Source organism: Ctenopharyngodon idella, chromosome 24 (assembly GCF_019924925.1).
Source record: "Ctenopharyngodon idella isolate HZGC_01 chromosome 24, HZGC01, whole genome shotgun sequence".
In the NCBI taxonomy this organism is placed as follows: domain Eukaryota; kingdom Metazoa; phylum Chordata; class Actinopteri; order Cypriniformes; family Xenocyprididae; genus Ctenopharyngodon; species Ctenopharyngodon idella.
Genome location: NC_067243.1, coordinates 9503498 through 9521217, shown reverse-complemented (window position 1 = coordinate 9521217; position 17720 = coordinate 9503498). Strand labels below are relative to the sequence as shown.

Sequence of the window (17720 nt, the reverse complement as noted above, 5' to 3'; positions counted from 1 at the left end):
TATATTCATTATAAAACAAATTTCACAACAAAGCATGTATAATTTTCTATCTGTGCAAGCTATATCAATTCCTCTCATTCCTCATACATCCGTGCAAATGACTGTGAGAAAGTCTCTATCAGTGACCTCTGAGCCAGCTAGCATTAAGTGTTAATTAGCCAATGAATGGAGGAGATGTGACGACCAGACGCTAAAACGTGCCGGGAATCCCACACGCGAATTCACTAATCCTACTATTGTGAAGGATCGTCAATTAATATTCATAAACCAAGCCTTCGACATTGGAAGGATACCGAACAACCTATTTAGTATTCAAAACACAAACGTTTCCCATTGGACAGTTACGAATCAACGTCAACGAGATCAAATGAATATTCAAAACACAAGCTTTTACCATTGGACGTTTTAGCAAGAGACGTCAGATGTATTTTTTTTTTTAATATTCAGCTTTCGCCATAGTAGGAATCGTAAATTCTCCTCAGGAAAACGATTTTCGTACACAGTTGTGTGTACAGTTGTGGAAATGAGGGAAAAGGGTAACTAAGTACCTTTACACATAAAGAAAATTATCGCCTTTAAAATATTTTACTTACAACGTCAATTTCTTAAAAGAAAATGTCTGAATTGTGTCTCAGTATCCTACCTAAACAAACCTAAATTTGATACACATTCATTCACGGACTGTGTTGACGCGTTTTAACGGTCGTCATCGTAAATCTCGAAAAGTTTTTTATATTTTCATTTTTTTTTTTTAATGTATGTACATATATAACACTATACTTAGTATTGTATTACCTTTTCATCAAATTACAAAAAAAAAAAAAAAAAAAAAAAAAAAGTTGTGAGGGTGTTTCTAATACAGTGGCTGTGGGAGCTCGGTAAAGTTGACATCTTTCTCTCTTCTGACTGCCGTTATCAATCTCTCTCTATTTTTCCCTCTTTTTGAAAGTTCTGAAAACACTGTTGTTGATTTTTTCTTTTGCTATTTGAGAAAATGGGGAATATATTTAATGTATTCTCATTCACCGCAATTGAATTTTACCCAAATATGACGACTTCCGCTTCGAGAAACCCGGACATGTGAAAAGGGTCTATAGTTCAAATAAGTAAAATCTTGAAATTTTAGATTTTGTTGGATCTGTAATGGGTTCTAAACTGAGAACAGTTTGTTGAAATTAGAACAATCACACCTTTCAGGCATTTATAACCTATAACACAAGATTTTCAACCTCACAGACAAATGTAATCTTGTAGAATAAATTACATTATTAATATTACAGATAACAAACTACTAGGCTATTAATGTTTCCTGTAATATATATATATGTATATATATATATATATAAATTTTACAATTGTTATTGTGCTAAAAACAAAACCACAAAGTAAATGAATAAAAACTAACAAAAAAACAACAGAAACATAATAAATACATAAGAAGCATTTTGGTTCTTTACTGGTAATGACCTTGACTCCTTTAGACCAGACCACTAAATGGACACTTAATGGAGTCCAGATGAATGAATATCAGATGGACAGGGACCGGCTGGTCACTCCCTAGAGGACAATAAACTGGACCAAAGCCACAGGTCAGAGTTCAGAGTGACAGGTCGAGAACTGCTAATTGAGTGGCCATTTCCTCTTTCTCCCCAGTGACCAGTGAGGGTGGATGACACCGAGATCCCTAAAACATCTGCATGTCAATGAGCCCATGACCATTACTGATAGATAGATAGATCTTTTTTTCAGCAACAAGGATTTCTGTCTCTTTCTGAGGATATATGTGTATTGCACGTTAGCATACCAATAGAGCCGGAGCCTGTGAACCCCCCTGACCCCTTGACCCCTCTCCCCCAAACATGAATAGCATCACTCAGGGCCCGGACAGGCTTTTCAGCCGGCCTGAGTCGTGCCTAAGCTCCTAAACATGATGATTTAATGTATCCTCAGCCCCCCGGGTAGCTTTTGCAGGGACTAACAGAAGTTTGTTTAAGACACAAACCCCCCTGTAAAGACATGCCTCCCCTTCTAACGCTCTCTCTCAGTTACTCACACACAAACGTCCCGCCCCTCCTCTTCTTCAGACTCCACACTTGGCAAAATTAAGGGTCTGATCTAACAAGGGCTCTTTCATCCGCTGAGAAAGTATCTGTTCTTCTGGCTTCTATACTGGCAAAGAAAAGAAAGAACATTTACTCATTCTGAACTGAACCCATAATAATCTCACTGGAGAAGACATGAGAGAATGACCTGGATGTTAAAGACAAATAGAAGAGAGGAAAAGAGAGAGATTTATAAATATAAGGACATGGTAGAATTGACTGTATTGTTCTAAATTTACAATATTTAGGTTTCACTATATCATTACATTTATTATAAACTCTAGGATTATATGGAATTAAAATATAAGCAGTCTTTATAAATCAAATTTTAATTTTTTTAACCTCTTGTTGCTTTATTCCAATGAATAGGCATGTTATAAATATATAGCTATGCTAACGTGTTGTTATTTTTGGAAAAATATAAAATTATTAAATCGACGAAAAAGAACATTGACAGCTTAGTATAGGCCTTTTTTATTTGATGTTAAAATACATTTTGTTTCAGTTGCTATATTATAAAAATGTTAAGTTATAAAAAAGTTATTGTGCAAAATTTCATAGAGGTTCATTTCCTATGACGATAGCGCCCTCATGCGACAATAGTAAGAATACATTTTGGACATTGAATTCGACTAAAGTTCCTCGACAAACATTTGCAGAGCGACTTGATAAATTAACGCAGTTAAGACTGTTTTAATACAGTGTTTTGTTTCTTTTTTGGGGAGAACTTTGTATTTTAAACTCACCATAAGCTGTATCAAAGCCGAGAAGTGACATAAAAGCGCGCAATATTACTGACTAAAATGAGACGGTTATCGCGCAATTAAACGTTATTTGTTCAATGTGAATGTAGCTCAAGTCTTTTACTGATATGAACAAGAGTACAGTCCATGAAGGCAAAACTGCGACCCCGGCAGGACTCGAACCTGCAATCTTCTGATCCGAAGTCAGACGCCTTATCCATTAGGCCACGAGGCCACTTCCTGTATCATTGAAAATATGATACTCATAACGTTGTTGAAGACGAAACTCTCAGAGACATTACATTATATCTGGAAGAAAAACAATCAACAGAGGATGTGAAAAAAGCGAGGATGCAAACGTGGGTGAAGATGAACGGAAGTAGATTCAGATTTTTTTTTCCCAGCGTTAGCACGTGGTACCAAAGCACTGGGTGTCGCTGTGAGGCAAGTCGAGCTTTATAGAAACACAGTATTTCTTCGAATAACACTGTAGTATGCATGTGTGGTGCATCAGAGTGTTTCTGTTTAGGGTCAGTTGCTGCATTTGAGAGCAAAATGTTTACATTACTATTAAGAAAGTGGTTTGAAAGTACATCAGCACGGACAACGAGGCAGCGTCATATTTATCCAACGGTGGTTAATCAGGTATTCTGATGTAAGGTTGTCACAGCTGAGTTTGTGAATTCTCAGATTAAATAAAATAAGAAAGATGTTTTATCAAAATATTTTAAATCCTAGTATTTATGTCTGTAGTAAATAAAACCGAACTTCTCATTGTAGCTCCAATTATGTTCTTCAACTTTTACCTCAGAAAAATAATAACAAACCATTAACCAATAACAACAACATCATATATTTAATATTATTAAATATAATATAATGTAAAATTAAATGTGAAAATTTAGTATTAATTTTTATATTAAATTTATAAAACATGATTAAACTTATACATAGTTATTTGTGGTCTGTGAGATGCATCTCATTGTTTATTTTTCATTTACCAGGTTCTTCTGAGTATGTTTCATCCAGTGCCCTAAAATGATGCTCCGTCTGATATCATGCCACCGGTGGCGGACCATCGTACAAACTGGAGTTTGGTTAAGGTGTTGCTCCACCTCAGTGAAGCCCAAATCCCAGAAGGGCTCAGATCAGACCCGTCTGAACCCTCTCAACATCCAAATGCTCTCCAGGAACCTGCAGGAGCAGATATTTCGGGGCCAGATACAGGAGTACACGGACGAGGATGTTGAACGCAGTATAAGACACTTGGAGCAACATAAACTCTGGGGAAAAGGAACAGACCTGTTACCTGACGTAGAACTCAAATTACCTGAAATGTACGGCAATGACATTGACGAGCATTTCCGATTACTTGCCCAAAAGCAGAGCCTTCCTTACCTGGATGCGGCCAGCCAGCTTCAGGGAGCACGGCTTCCCAGGATGCCCAAGGAATGGGCTTGGGAAGTGGGTTGGACTCGGTATGGGGCGGGTGGAGAGTGCCACAGAGTGAATTTCCCAGATGAGAATGCTATTGTGTTTGATGTGGAAGTCTGCATGGCAGAGGGACACTGTCCTACGTTGGCCGTGGCTGTTTCCCCAACTGCCTGGTGAGGGTTATTTACTGTAACAGGTCAGTATTTACCATTCATGTCACCACTGACTCCAGACAAACTTTTTAATTTGGTGTTTCAGGTACTCGTGGTGCAGCGAGAGGCTCGTAGAGGACAGATACACCTGGTCTAGTGATCTGACGCTGGCTGATCTCATCCCCCTGGAGACTCCCACAAACTCCAGCCAGCCGCGGGGTGGTGTGTGGCAGGAGAGGCTCGTGGTCGGACACAATGTGAGCTTTGATCGGGCACACATTAAAGAACAGTACTTACTGAAGGTGAGATCCATTTCAGACTCATTTGAGTCTGATTTCAGATGTTTCTTCCTTTTTCTGTTGATTCTAAGGGCGTGAGTATATTAAAATTCTACATTATTTGGTCTTAAAATATTGATAAATTAAAACTGAAACTGTAAAATTTAAAATTCTAATGATTTTAAATGCTAAAAACAAATGTAGGCATCAGAACATATTGTAATGAAGGGTTTCCCAAACTGGTCAATTGGAGTTAATAAAAAAATGAATAATTAATTTAATCAAATGAATAAGTTACTACTTTAAAAATAAAATTATCATAATTATTCACTTGAAATATTTTATCTGTTTTTTTGGATGTCATGTGACCATTAACCAGCATTAGAAAACCGTGAACATACCAACGTTTTGTTAAAATATTTGTTAATATTTTAATAATTTATGTAAAAGGGTTGTTAAATGGTAACTAAAATTAAATTGATTAAAAATCATTGCTGAAGCTAAAATAAAATAAAATCTAAATATATATTATATATTTAGACTTTATACTTTGAAATGTTGCCTTGGCAACTAACTGAAATAAAACAAGTTAAAGTAATTAAAACTGAAATACAAATAGAAATTAAACTAAAATTAAAAACTAATAAAAAAGACAAAGGCACATAACAAAATTACTCAAAATTAAACTAAAACTGAAAATAGAACTGGAAGTATACAATTAATGTTTTTTTTTAATTTAATAAAAATATGAAAATAAAAACTAATTACAAATATTAATAAATAATATAATATATAAATAATATTACATTTAAATATGTTATTAAATTATTAGTATGTTTAAAGAGTAACTTCAAGTGAACATGCACAATTAACACATACAATTAAATAGCGGGACGCGCTGTTTTTATTTATTGCCCTTTTTTGTATCTCATATTTTAGTAATCATCATAAATTAGGTAACATTCGAAAGCTTAAAAACTCAGAATTTATCCTGTGAAAACTTTTTTAAAATTGGTCATTGCTTTACCTTGGAAACAGTACTTTAAATCCTTTTATCAGGCTCCTCCCCCTAGTGGGCGTTGTCATGTTTTATATTACAAAATTTCTTTTAACTACTTTATAGTCAAAACCTGACAAAACACATATCGTCGGAAAGGTCTGAATCTCAGGCTTCCATATTTGGCGTCTGTTTAGTGATAGAACTGATATTTGGACAGAAATGTATTAATTTGTTACAGGAGAATGCATCAAAAAATTTCAATGGAATGTAGATGACACCCGGTGGCTATTTTTGGTACAACGCCTAAACAAAATCTCAAGGGGACTTCAATTTTTGTGATATCAACAAAAAAAAAAATGAGTACAGTACATTTCATTTACAGTAAATTTAAACTTCTATAACTTTTTCATACTTTTATTTTTTGAAGTGCTTTCAGTGTACTTCAGCAACAATCTGCTGAGTGTCTTCTTTAAAACAAGCCCAAACTTAGGTCTGTATTCCAAAGCATTCTTGAATTACATCGATTTAAGTTTGGATACTGCATTTTAACGTCTGTACGATAAATTAGACAAAATCTCTAATATCAGCTGATAACAATATGATTCTGATATATCGTGCATGTGCTTTTGGGTTGGTCTGTGCAGGGCTCCAAGATGCGTTTCCTGGACACAATGAGTCTCCACATGGCGATCTCAGGGCTGACGGGATTCCAGCGCTCGCTCTGGATGGCCAGCAAACACGGCAAGAGAAAAGGCCTACAGGAAGTGAAGGAGCACATGAAGCGCGTCAGCCGTCGCTCCGAGAGCCCGATGGTTTGTGCAAACCTTTTGTCAGATCAGCCTTAATAGTTTACTGTATTGTAGAGAATATTAAATTGTATGTATTTTTTCATGCAGATTGGCTCATGGGAATGGCTTGATATCAGTAGTATTAATAACCTTGCTGATGTTCACGCTCTCTACGTGGGCGGGGAACCGTTGAAGAAAGAACCTCGGGATGTGTTTGTGAAGGGCAGCATGTCTGATGTTAAGACCAATTTTCAGGTAAGCAGGACATGTAAAGAGGCCATATTATGGCAAGTTTTTTTGGGTCCACTAGAATAGGTTTTCATGCTTGAATGTTTCATGATGTCAGAAACGCTCTGTTTAGTTTCTGTCTCTATGAAGCCCCTCCTTTCGAAAAGCACAATGTTCTCTGATTGGTCAGCTGTACCAGTGTGTTGTGATTGGTTAACTGCTTTGAGCGTGTTTCGAAAATGTCACGCCCCTTACCATAACCTCGAGTTTCAGTTTCTCAGGTGTAAACACTAAGGCTGTGTCCGAAATCACATACTTCCCTACTATATAGTAGGCGAAAAACAGTATGTGACAAAAGAAGTATGTCTGAATTCACAGTACACATATAAAAGTAGGCAAAAAGTCCGGAAAGATTCTGATGAGTGCATATGATGGACACTTTACTGTATAAATTTATCCACTAACCATTCAGAAACGTCCAGTTACATTTTAAAAGTTGTAACTTCTTCCTGAGTCTCTCCATCAGTGTCCGACTCCGGTTTGAACAATGTAAGGCTGAACACCGTTACTGACAATCCTCATTTTGGCTGCGTGAGATTCTCCAGCTTTGTTGTTGTTGAGCAACAGAAGCGCGAGCTGTTAAAGCTCCGCCGTCTTCTGGAAAGGGGTCCGGGAGCAGCAGCTCATTTGCATTTAAAGGGACACACACAAATACAGCGTGTTTTTGCTTACACCCATATAGGGGCAAATTTGACAAGCTATAATAAATGATCTGTGGGGTATTTTGAGCTGAAACTTCACAGACACATTCTGGGGACACCAGAGACTTATATTACATCTTGTAAGGGGGGCATTATAAGTCCCCTTTAAGGATGCTGCATGTTATGCTGCATATACAAGTTATACTATTTCATAAATTAATAAAAGTTCAAATAAAGGAATAAATCAATTAATAATGTTTCCTCTGTTTGTTTGATGCTTTAGGAGCTGATGCAGTACTGTGCTCTTGATGTTTTAGCCACACATGAGGTCTTCACAGAGCAGCTGCCTCTCTTTATGGAGAGGTATGGCACTTAATTTACATAAACCCACCCACAGCTTAACATTGTGGCATATACAGAACCATTACACAGGTGTCCAGCAGACAGTTGACTATAAAAGGGTGTTAAAACCCCTTCCCATTTCATGCTGTCAGCAATGGCACCACATGGAAGAGAAATGTCACAAAAATAATTTCTTTACACCAGAAAGGTGAAGGCTACAAGAAGATCAGCAAAGCTTTACTTATCAGTCAGAATACTGTAGCAAAAGTGGTACAAACATTTAAAAAAGATGGAACTGCAACCATCTCACAGAGACGTCCAGGTCATCCACTGAAGTTAACACCTCGACAGCAGCGTCTTCTGATGAGAACGGTTGAAGAAAATCAGCATGCAAGTTCACTGCAGTTATCTAAAGAAGTAGAAAGCCAAACTGGGGTGACTATTTCCCGTGACACAATACGGCGTACACTGCAGAGAAATGGCATGCATGGGTGCCGTCCAGGCACAAAAAAGCCCACCTAGAGTTTGCCAGGGCCCATGCTGAAGACTACTGGGACTCTATACTCTGGAGTGATGAGACCAAGATAAATGTTTTTGGAACTGATGGCTTCAAAACTGTATGGCGTCGCAAAGGTGAGGAATACAAAGAAAAATGCATGGTGCCTACAGTGAAACATGGTGGTGTCAGTGTCCTTATGTGGGGCTGCATGAGTGCTGCTGGTGTCGGGGAGCTGCATTTCATTGATGGCATCATGATTTCACAGATGTACTGCTCTATACTGAAATAGAAGATGCTACCATCACTCCGTGCCCTTGGTCGTCAAGCACTTTTCCAACATGACAATGATCCTAAACACACATCTAAGGCCACTGTTGGATTTCTGAAGAAGAACAGGGTGAAAGTGATTTAGTGGCTCCTGATCTGAACCCAATCGAACACCTATGGGGAATTCTGAAGAGACAAGTTGAGCATCACTCTCCATCCAGCATCCAGTCTCTAAAAGAGGTCATTCTTGAAGAATGGAAAAAGATAGATGTTGCAAAATGTCGCCAACTTGTTCATTCCATGCCTAGAAGACTTGGTGCTGTCATTAAAAATCATGGAGGCCATACAAAGTACTAGATCTTAGTAGTTTTTGTTGTGGGGTGTACTCATTTTTGCATCACCCTAATTTGAGTAAAACTGAAAAATGTGTAATCTAAGTTATATTATTAACCTTACTTTCATGTTATAAGTTAAACAGATGTTATATTAAACTTAGTCTTGTCAACATTTTGGAAATTGTTTTTGTGTTCATTGAGATATTGTTTAAAATGTTACTTTTCAGAGGGGGTGTACTCATTTACGCTGAGCACTGTAATTGTTTAAGTGACTTGCTGTCACTCTTGTCATCTGTATTTTTCTAGGTGTCCTCACCCAGTGACACTTGCAGGTATGCTAGAAATGGGCGTGTGCTACCTTCCTGTCAATCAGAACTGGAGGCGGTACTTAGAAGATGCTCAGGGCACTTATGATGAGCTGCAGAGAGAGATGAAGAAATCGTTGATGATTTTGGCTGACGATGCCTGCCAGTTATTGGAGGGTGATCGGTAAACATGCATTAGTTTCTTTCTCTTTCATTCATAACATTCATTGGAGTCCCTAAAAGAAAAGTATCCACTTCTACAGACCATACAGTTCTTTATTTGCTTACTTATAACTGGACTGGTGTAAAATAGATTACAGTTTTAGTGCTCAGTGATCCAATATTTAGTTATTATTGGTGTGGTCTGCTGTTCAGGTACAAAGATGATCCTTGGCTGTGGGACTTGGATTGGGACGTTCAGGACTTCAAGCAGAAGAAAATGCCTGTAAGCAAGAAGAAAGCCAAACAGGAGGCCGAGGCAACACCAGCAGCCAACGAAAACGTACCCAAAGACTGGGACGAGGGTAAGTGTTTTAATTCGACATTTGATCTTGCATTATGATGATATATCATTGCTTGAACATTTTTAATATTTTTCAGTAGCTGGCTCACAAGATGAAGATTTCAATGCTGATTTACAGTATTTTTCTTTCTTGACATGTTTGAAATAGTTTGCTGTCAAAGTAGTGAAGTAGTTTGCGTTAAAGTTCTTTAAATACACTACAGTTCAAAAGGGGACCTATTATGTCCCTTTCACAAGATGTAATATAAGTCTCTGGTGTTTCCAGAATGTGTCTGTGAAGTTTCAGCTCAAAATACCCCACAGATCATTTATTATAGCTTGTCAAATTTGCCCCTATTTGGGTGTGAGCAAAAACATTTTTGTGTTTCCCTTTAAATGCAAATGAGCTGCTGCTCCCGGCCCCCTTTCCAGAAGAGGGTGGAGCTTTAACAGCTTGCGCTTTGGTTGCTCAACAACAACAAAACAGGAGAATCTCACGCAGCCAAAATGAGGATTGTCAGTAATGGTGTTCAGCCTTACATTGTTCAAACAATGTTTGTATTTGAATATATTTTAAAATGTAATTTATTCCTGTGATGCAAAGCTAAATTTTCAGCATCATTACTCCAATCTTTAGTGTCACATGATCCTTCAGAAGTCATTCTAATATGCTGATTTGGTAACTCTCATTATTATTAAATGTCATGGAAGTTAATTGATCGAATAGTGCATAAGGGTTAACAATAACATTATTAACCCTCTGTTTCAGACCCAGGTCCTCCTTTAGAAGAAGATGAGGCTGGTCTAGACCCCAGAAGAGAGCTTTTACAGAGACTGAAGGAAACCATCAGCTGCCTGCCAAAGAGGAGACAGCACTTACCGGCCCACCCCAGGTGAGTGCCGCCCCCTGTTATCCCATTTTTGTAAAATAGCACAGGGTTCCACATTGCATGTGTGCACATTTTGTATATTGGTTATGGTCAGCTGGTACCGTAAGCTGAGTGTGAAGATGTCTGAGGCCGAGGACTGGTCTCCTGGAGCCAGTCTCATCAGTCTGCAGATGAGGGTCACGCCCAAGCTGATGGGCCTCACGTGGGACGGCTTTCCCCTGCACTATACTGACCAGCACGGCTGGGGTTACCTGGTACCAGGCCGCAGAGATAACCTGGACATCTCAGAGGATAGTGAAGGACCTGTATGTCCATACAGGTAAAATAAAGCAATGATAATAACGTGTTTAGTAGGAATATACAGTGGCTTGACAGCATATTTTCTAAAACTTGGTTTCCAGGGCAATTGAGAGCATCTATAAGGAGTATTGTGAACGGAAGGGGAAGGAGCAGCCCCAATATCTGGACATCCCACCTTCTGATGACTTCATGTTGACGGACAGTGCCGTGTGGCAGACGGTTAGAGTTTTGCATGTTATTAAACAGGGTTTTTAGGACTGGTGTTTTCCGTGAAAGTGTCTTGTTTTTGTGTAGGTTGAAGAAGTGAGTCGATTGGAGGTGTTTGATGATGAAGTGCTGAGTACAGCAGGCCCATCCAAGAAGATCAAGGTTCGTTTCATTTAAACCTCATGATAACCAAAAAGAAAACATTAAATTATTAAAAAAAGTTATTCATAAAAAATTATTAAATGTTATATTTTTTTAATATCATTAATATTACATGATATTAATAGTATTAAACTATAATTAAATATTTTTAAATATTATTAAAAATATGAACATATATAATTAATGTTATGATATATTATAATTTAATACTATCTAGTATATCATTTAATATTAATGGTATTCTTAAGTAATAACATTTTATATTTGTAATTTTTTTCCCCTAATTTAATACTATGATTAAAATATTATTAAAATTATAAAAAAATATTTGAAAATATAATTAATATTAACTTATATATTATAATCTAATGCTATCTAATATATAATTTAATATTAATTATATTCTAAAATATTTTTATAATTTAGATATTTTAATCATAGTATTAAATTATGAAAAAATATTATTACAAATATAAAAAATTATTACTTAAAAATATCATTAATATTAAATGATATAAAATATGTTAGATAGTATTAAATTATCTAATATATTTTATAGCATTTAATATTAATGATATTTATAAGTAATAACTTTTTATATTTGTAATATAATAAATTTAATACTGATTAAAATATTATTAAAATTATAAAAAATATTTGAAAATATAATCATTAAATGATATATTAGATAGTATTAAATTATAATATATAAGTTAACATTAATTATATTTTTAAATATTTTTTATAATTTAGATAATATTTTAATCATAGTATTAAATTATGAAAACATATTATTACAAATATAAAAAAATACTTAAACATAAAAATTAAAATATATAAAATATATTAAATTGTCTAATATATTTTATAGCATTTAATATTAATGATATTTTTAAGTAATAGCTTTTAAATTTGTAATAATATAATCAATTTAATACTATGATTAAAATTTTACATTTTAAAATGATTTACATTATAAAAAATATTATTTGTATTATATGATATATTAAATGGTATTAAACTGATATTTAAAATAGTAATTAAAAATTTTTATGTAAGTTTGCAATTGTTTTTATAAGAGGAATTTCACCTTTTTTTTCAGTAATAATACTTTTATTTGCTTATTAGAAAAAACAAAATTCATTACCCAAAAATGGGAACGGCGAGTGCTCCTATCACCATGGGAACGGACCATACAATGATGTCAACATCCCTGGGTGCTGGTTCTTCAAACTGCCTCATAAGGTACAGGATTGCGTTTCTATCCTCGTCGCACAATACAGTCATATAGACTCAAACTGTTTAAAATCACAGGATGGAAATGAGAACAATGTGGGCAGCCCATTCTCAAAAGACTTCCTATCCAAAATGGAGAGCGGTACGCTTCAGGCAGGACGTGAAGGTACGAACGCCACACGGGCGCTAGAGATCAACAAGATGATGTCCTTCTGGAGAAATGCCCAGAAACGTGTCAGGTTTGAGACTTCCAAATATGCTATTTTAAATATGATGATGTTTTGAAAGGTGTTGAAGGTGCTTATAGCTGATGTTTCATCTGAACTCTCTTATTTTGTCTCTCTATGCAGCTCCCAAATGGTAGTATGGCTCCGCAGGGCAGAACTGCCGCGCACCGTCAGACTGTAAGTTAACAGCGTCTTCTAGTGTTTCTTCTTCATTTGATTACAAACTTTTCAACTTGTCTGACGTTCTCTTTGCTTCTTCATCAGACATCATGACTATGATGAGAATGGACAAAATGGTGCCATTTTACCACAGGTCATCCCAGCTGGAACGGTCACTCGCAGGGCTGTAGAGCCCACGTGGCTGACTGCGAGTAACGCTCGGGTACGACAAATACAGTGGAGTGAGCAACCGATTAAAATGACAATTCACAATTAATGATGATAATTAATGATTTCCATTCATTAACTATTTTAAAATATGTCCACTTCTAGTCAAAGATTGGAATGATTAAGATTTATTATTGTTTTTGAAAGAAGTCTCTTCTGCTCACTGTGGCTGCATTTATTTGATCAAAAATACAGTAAAAACAGTAAAATTGTGAAATATTATTACAATTTAAAAGAATTGTTTTCTATTTCAATATATTTTAAAATGTAATTTATCCCTGTGATGCAAAGCTGAATTTTCAGCATCATTACTCCAGTCTTCAGTGTCACATGATCCTTCAGAAATCAAATATATTATATTATATTATATTATGTTATATTTGGTCCTCAAGAAACATTTTTTATTATTTTGCTGCTTAATATTTTTTTGGAAACCCTGATATACTACCATTAAAAAATCTGAGATTTAAAAAAGAAAAGAAAGAAAATTAAAACTTCTATTCAGAAAGGAAGTATTAAAATAATCAAAAGCGCCAGTAAATAAATGCTGGATAAATAAACTCAGGTCTGCCATCACAGGACTAAATTACATTTTAAAATGTATTCAAAAAGTTATTTTAAATTTTAATCATATTTGGCTAAAAGTACAGTAAAAAGTCATATTATGAAATATGACTGTTTTTACTGTATTTTTAGCCAAATAATTGCAGTCTTAGTGAGCATAAGAGACTTCTTCTTCTTCTTCAAAAAAATATTCCAAACTTTTGATTGGTAGTGTATATAATACATATTTTTTATTGTTTATTATATTTGAATATATATTAATTATTTTTAATATATATGTTGTTTTTATGTAATTGTATAGTTTATCATCATTGCTGATTTAACTCGATTTCGTTCATAATATGGAAGCGCATATCTGCCACAAAAAAAAAAAATCATGCTTTGGTAAATCATAATTATGACAAAGTTATCGAAATTGACAAAAGAAATCTAAATTATGACATAAACTGAGTCAGTTATAACAAAAATTTTGCTTTTTGACAAAAAGTTAACTTTTTAAGTTATCATTTTGATGTTTTATCTCATTCTGACTTATGTCATAAGTTTGACTTTTTGACAATTTCGACATTATGATGTAGTATCTCATAATTTGTACTTTTTCCAGTATTTTTCATAATTTTGACTTTTTTGTCAGAATTTCAACATTTTTGTCTTATAATGTGATCGATTTATTGTTTTGTTTTTTTAAGCTATTTATGTACAGCACTTTGGTCCATTTTTATGGTTTTGAAACTGCTTTATAAATACAATTTGAGTTGAGTTGAGAATTTCTACTTTTTATGTCATAATTATGATTTGCCAAAGGATTCTTTTTTTCCTTATGTGTGGAAATGTGCTTCCATAATGATGACATTGAAGTGGCATTAAAAAGCTAAGCAGTGTGTGTTTGTTTGCAGAAAGATCGTGTAGGCAGTGAGCTGAAGGCCATGGTGCAGGTGCCTCCTGGTTATCACCTGGTGGGAGCAGATGTGGATTCTCAAGAGCTGTGGATCGCTGCCATGCTGGGCGAAGCACACTTTGCAGGAATACATGGTATTCCAGAAGCTGTTTCCTAGCTATTAGATTTCAAGAGGCAAATTCCTTGGCAATTCATGATGCTTCTATGGAACAAACCGCACCCCGTAGATCATTCTTAATCTCTGATTTCCAGGATGCACAGCGTTTGGATGGATGACGCTCCAGGGAAAGAAAAGTCAGGGCACGGATCTGCACAGCCGTACCGCAGATGCTGTGGGCATCAGCCGTGAACACGCCAAGGTCTTCAACTACGGGCGGATTTATGGAGCCGGCCAGCCGTTTGCCGAGCGACTGCTCATGCAGTTCAATCACCAACTGAGCCAACAGGAAGCAGCCAATAAAGCTCGGCAGATGTACGCACTTACCAAAGGACTGCGCAGGTAGGCTAAAAACCTCAAAACATTTCTAAAAATGTACATTCTTAACCTTTGAAGAAATAAAACATACAATTGATTTAAATTACTTTATTTAAAATAACTTGTTTTTAAAAACTATTATTTAAAAAGTATAATTAATATTATATTATGTATTAAATACTATTAAAGTATTTTTCAATTATTTAAAATATAATATAGTATATTAAATAGTATTAAATTCAGAATGTATTGTTTAAAATATTATTAAAATATATTAAAATGTTTTCATTTGGTGCTTTGCATTAAATAATTGAATATGTGCAGATATCACCTGTCTGAGGAAGGGGAATGGTTGGTAAAGAAGTTGGATGTAAAGGTGGAAAGGGCTGAGGATGGCACCATCTCGCTCCAGGATTTGCGTAAAATCTCAAAACTGGCATCCCAAAGGTCTGCTGACTACCCTGGCTGCTACACAAGACATTTTATGAACGTTTATGTTGGACAAATCTGCATGTTATACTTTTGTTTTTATCCTTGAAGTACCACTAGGGGGAGCAAGAGGAAGTGGAATCTCACTGGGAAGCGTGTGTGGACGGCCGGGACAGAATCAGAGATGTTCAATAAGCTGGAAAGTATCGCCCACTCTGAGGAACCAGCCACTCCAGTGCTGGGCTGCAGGATATCCAGAGCTCTGGAACCGTCTGCTGTTCAGGATGAGGTGAGGGAACACTTAAAGGGTTAGTTTACCCAAACACACTCGTAAGACCTTTGTTCATCTTCAGAACACAAATGAAGATATTTTTGATAAAATCCGATGGCTCAGTAAGGCCTCCATTGACAGCAAGATAATTAACACTTTCAGTGCCCAGAAAGCTACTAAAGACATATTTAAAACAGTTCATGTGACTACAGTGGTTCAACCTTAATGTTATCAAGCGACGAGAATACTTTTTCTACCGCAGTTTTATTCGTGCTCCGAACCACTGATTCAAAACAAAAGATTCGTAAAGCTTCAAACCTTCATGAAGCAGTGTTTTGAAATCGCCCATCACTAGATATTGTTGAATAAAGTCGTTATTTTGTTTTTTGGCGCACAAAAGTGTTCTCGTCCCTTCATAACATTAAGGTTGAACCACTGTAGTCACATGAACTGTTTTAAATATGTCTTTAGTAGCTTTCTGGGCATCTGAAAATGTTAATTGTCTTGCTGGCAATACAGGCCTCACTGAGCCATCGGATTTTATCAAAAATATCTTAATTTGTGTTCAGAAGATGAATGAAGGTCTTACAGGTGAGGAACGACATGAGGGTGAGTAATTAATGACAATTTTCATTTTTGGGTGAACTAACCCTTTAAGGTTTTTTTCCTTGAAAAAATATATTTTAATTGTCTTGATTCATTAATACCTCTAAATTGATGTTTCTGACATGAAGATAATGAATTAACTAGGCAACACTTTATAACAACTTTAAGCAATTAACAAACCTTGTAAGATGTAAGATTGGTGATTGTTCTGCAGAATCATGGGTAATGTAGTTTTTCATCAGTAATTCTGCTGTTGAACACGATTATTTAAAGAGTTGAAATAATACGGGCTGACGGCTTCAACAGATGAAATATACCATCGATTAACAACTTCACAGCTCACAGTAAAGGTTTATTTAAAAGTTTTATTCAATTTCCCTGTGGAGCAAATGGATGACATTTTTCCTTCTGGAAAATATCACTGTATTATTAAAGGATTAGTTCACTTTTAAATAAAGTTTTGCTGATAATTTACTCACCCCCATGTCATCCAAGATGTCCATGTCTTTCTTTCTTCAGTCGAAAAGAAATGAAGGTTTTTGATGAAAACATTCCAGGATTTTTCTCCATATAATGGACTTCAATGGACACCAAACGGTTCAAGGACAGTTTCAGTGCAGCTTCAAAGGGCTTTAAACGATACCAGACGAAGAATAAGGGTCTTATCTAGCGAAACGATCGGTCATTTTCGAAAAAAAAATGTAAATGTATATGCTTTATATAAACAAATGTTCGCCTTCTAAGTGCTTCCGCCAAAACCGCATTTCTGTATTCTCCAAAAAGTTTACGCTGTATGTCCTACGCCTACTCTATTCAACTTACGGAAAAAATGTAACTGGCGCTGCGTTCGTTCCGTAAGTAGAATAGGGAAGGCGTAGGACATACAGCGTAAACTTTTTGGAGAATACGGAAATGCGGTTTTGGCGGAAGCACTTAGAAGGCGAACATTTGTTTATGTAAAGCATATACATTTACATTTTTTTTCGAAAATGATCGATCGTTTCGCTAGATAAGACCCTTATTCCTCGTCTGGTATAGTTTAAAGCCCTTTGAAGCTGCACTGAAACAGTAATTTTGACCTTCAACCGTTTGGAGGCCATTGAAGTCCACTATAAGGAGAATAATCCTGGAATGTTTTCATCAAAAACCTTAATTTCTTTTCGACTGAAGAAAGAAAGACATGAACATCTTGGATGACATGGGGGTGAGTAAATTATCAGGAAAAGTTTATTTAAAAGTGGACTAATCCTTTAAGTGTCGTTACGAGTTCTCAACTGACTCCTTCATTGAATTGCAAGTCCTTTAACGTTAATGTGTAATTCAAAATGAACTGGGCACCATTACTGATGCAGTCCTTATGTTCATGAAACTATAATATATATGACAAAAATT

At 35.6% G+C, this 17720-nt stretch overlaps 1 protein-coding gene and 1 non-coding gene across 4 annotated transcripts in view; one reads left to right on the top strand and one right to left on the bottom strand.

The window, feature by feature from the left end:
* Nucleotides 1–3007: 3007 nt before the first annotated feature.
* trnar-ucg (transfer RNA arginine (anticodon UCG)) lies at nt 3008–3080 on the bottom strand. The gene has a single exon. It is a non-coding gene; the product is annotated as a tRNA-Arg (tRNA).
* Nucleotides 3081–3275: 195 nt separating this feature from the next.
* The window catches only part of polg (polymerase (DNA directed), gamma), a 17637-nt gene continuing 3192 nt past the window's right edge, over nt 3276–17720 (top strand). Inside the window, exons 1-20 of one of the 3 annotated variants that reach the window (XM_051884501.1) lie at nt 3276–3478; nt 3850–4452; nt 4538–4733; nt 6354–6521; nt 6606–6752; nt 7710–7789; nt 9176–9358; nt 9550–9698; nt 10446–10569; nt 10661–10885; nt 10968–11085; nt 11161–11235; nt 12364–12480; nt 12550–12710; nt 12822–12875; nt 12963–13080; nt 14546–14681; nt 14800–15046; nt 15347–15469; nt 15563–15740. In XM_051884501.1, coding sequence (XP_051740461.1) covers nt 3884–4452; nt 4538–4733; nt 6354–6521; nt 6606–6752; nt 7710–7789; nt 9176–9358; nt 9550–9698; nt 10446–10569; nt 10661–10885; nt 10968–11085; nt 11161–11235; nt 12364–12480; nt 12550–12710; nt 12822–12875; nt 12963–13080; nt 14546–14681; nt 14800–15046; nt 15347–15469; nt 15563–15740 — 3168 coding nt within the window. In that variant the 5' untranslated portion in view covers nt 3276–3478; nt 3850–3883. Of the gene's footprint in view, nt 3501–3849; nt 4453–4537; nt 4734–6353; nt 6522–6605; nt 6753–7709; nt 7790–9175; nt 9359–9549; nt 9699–10445; nt 10570–10660; nt 10886–10967; nt 11086–11160; nt 11236–12363; nt 12481–12549; nt 12711–12821; nt 12876–12962; nt 13081–14545; nt 14682–14799; nt 15047–15346; nt 15470–15562; nt 15741–17720 lie in introns of all 3 variants that reach the window. The other 2 variants (XM_051884500.1, XM_051884499.1) reach the window with 2 other exon arrangements.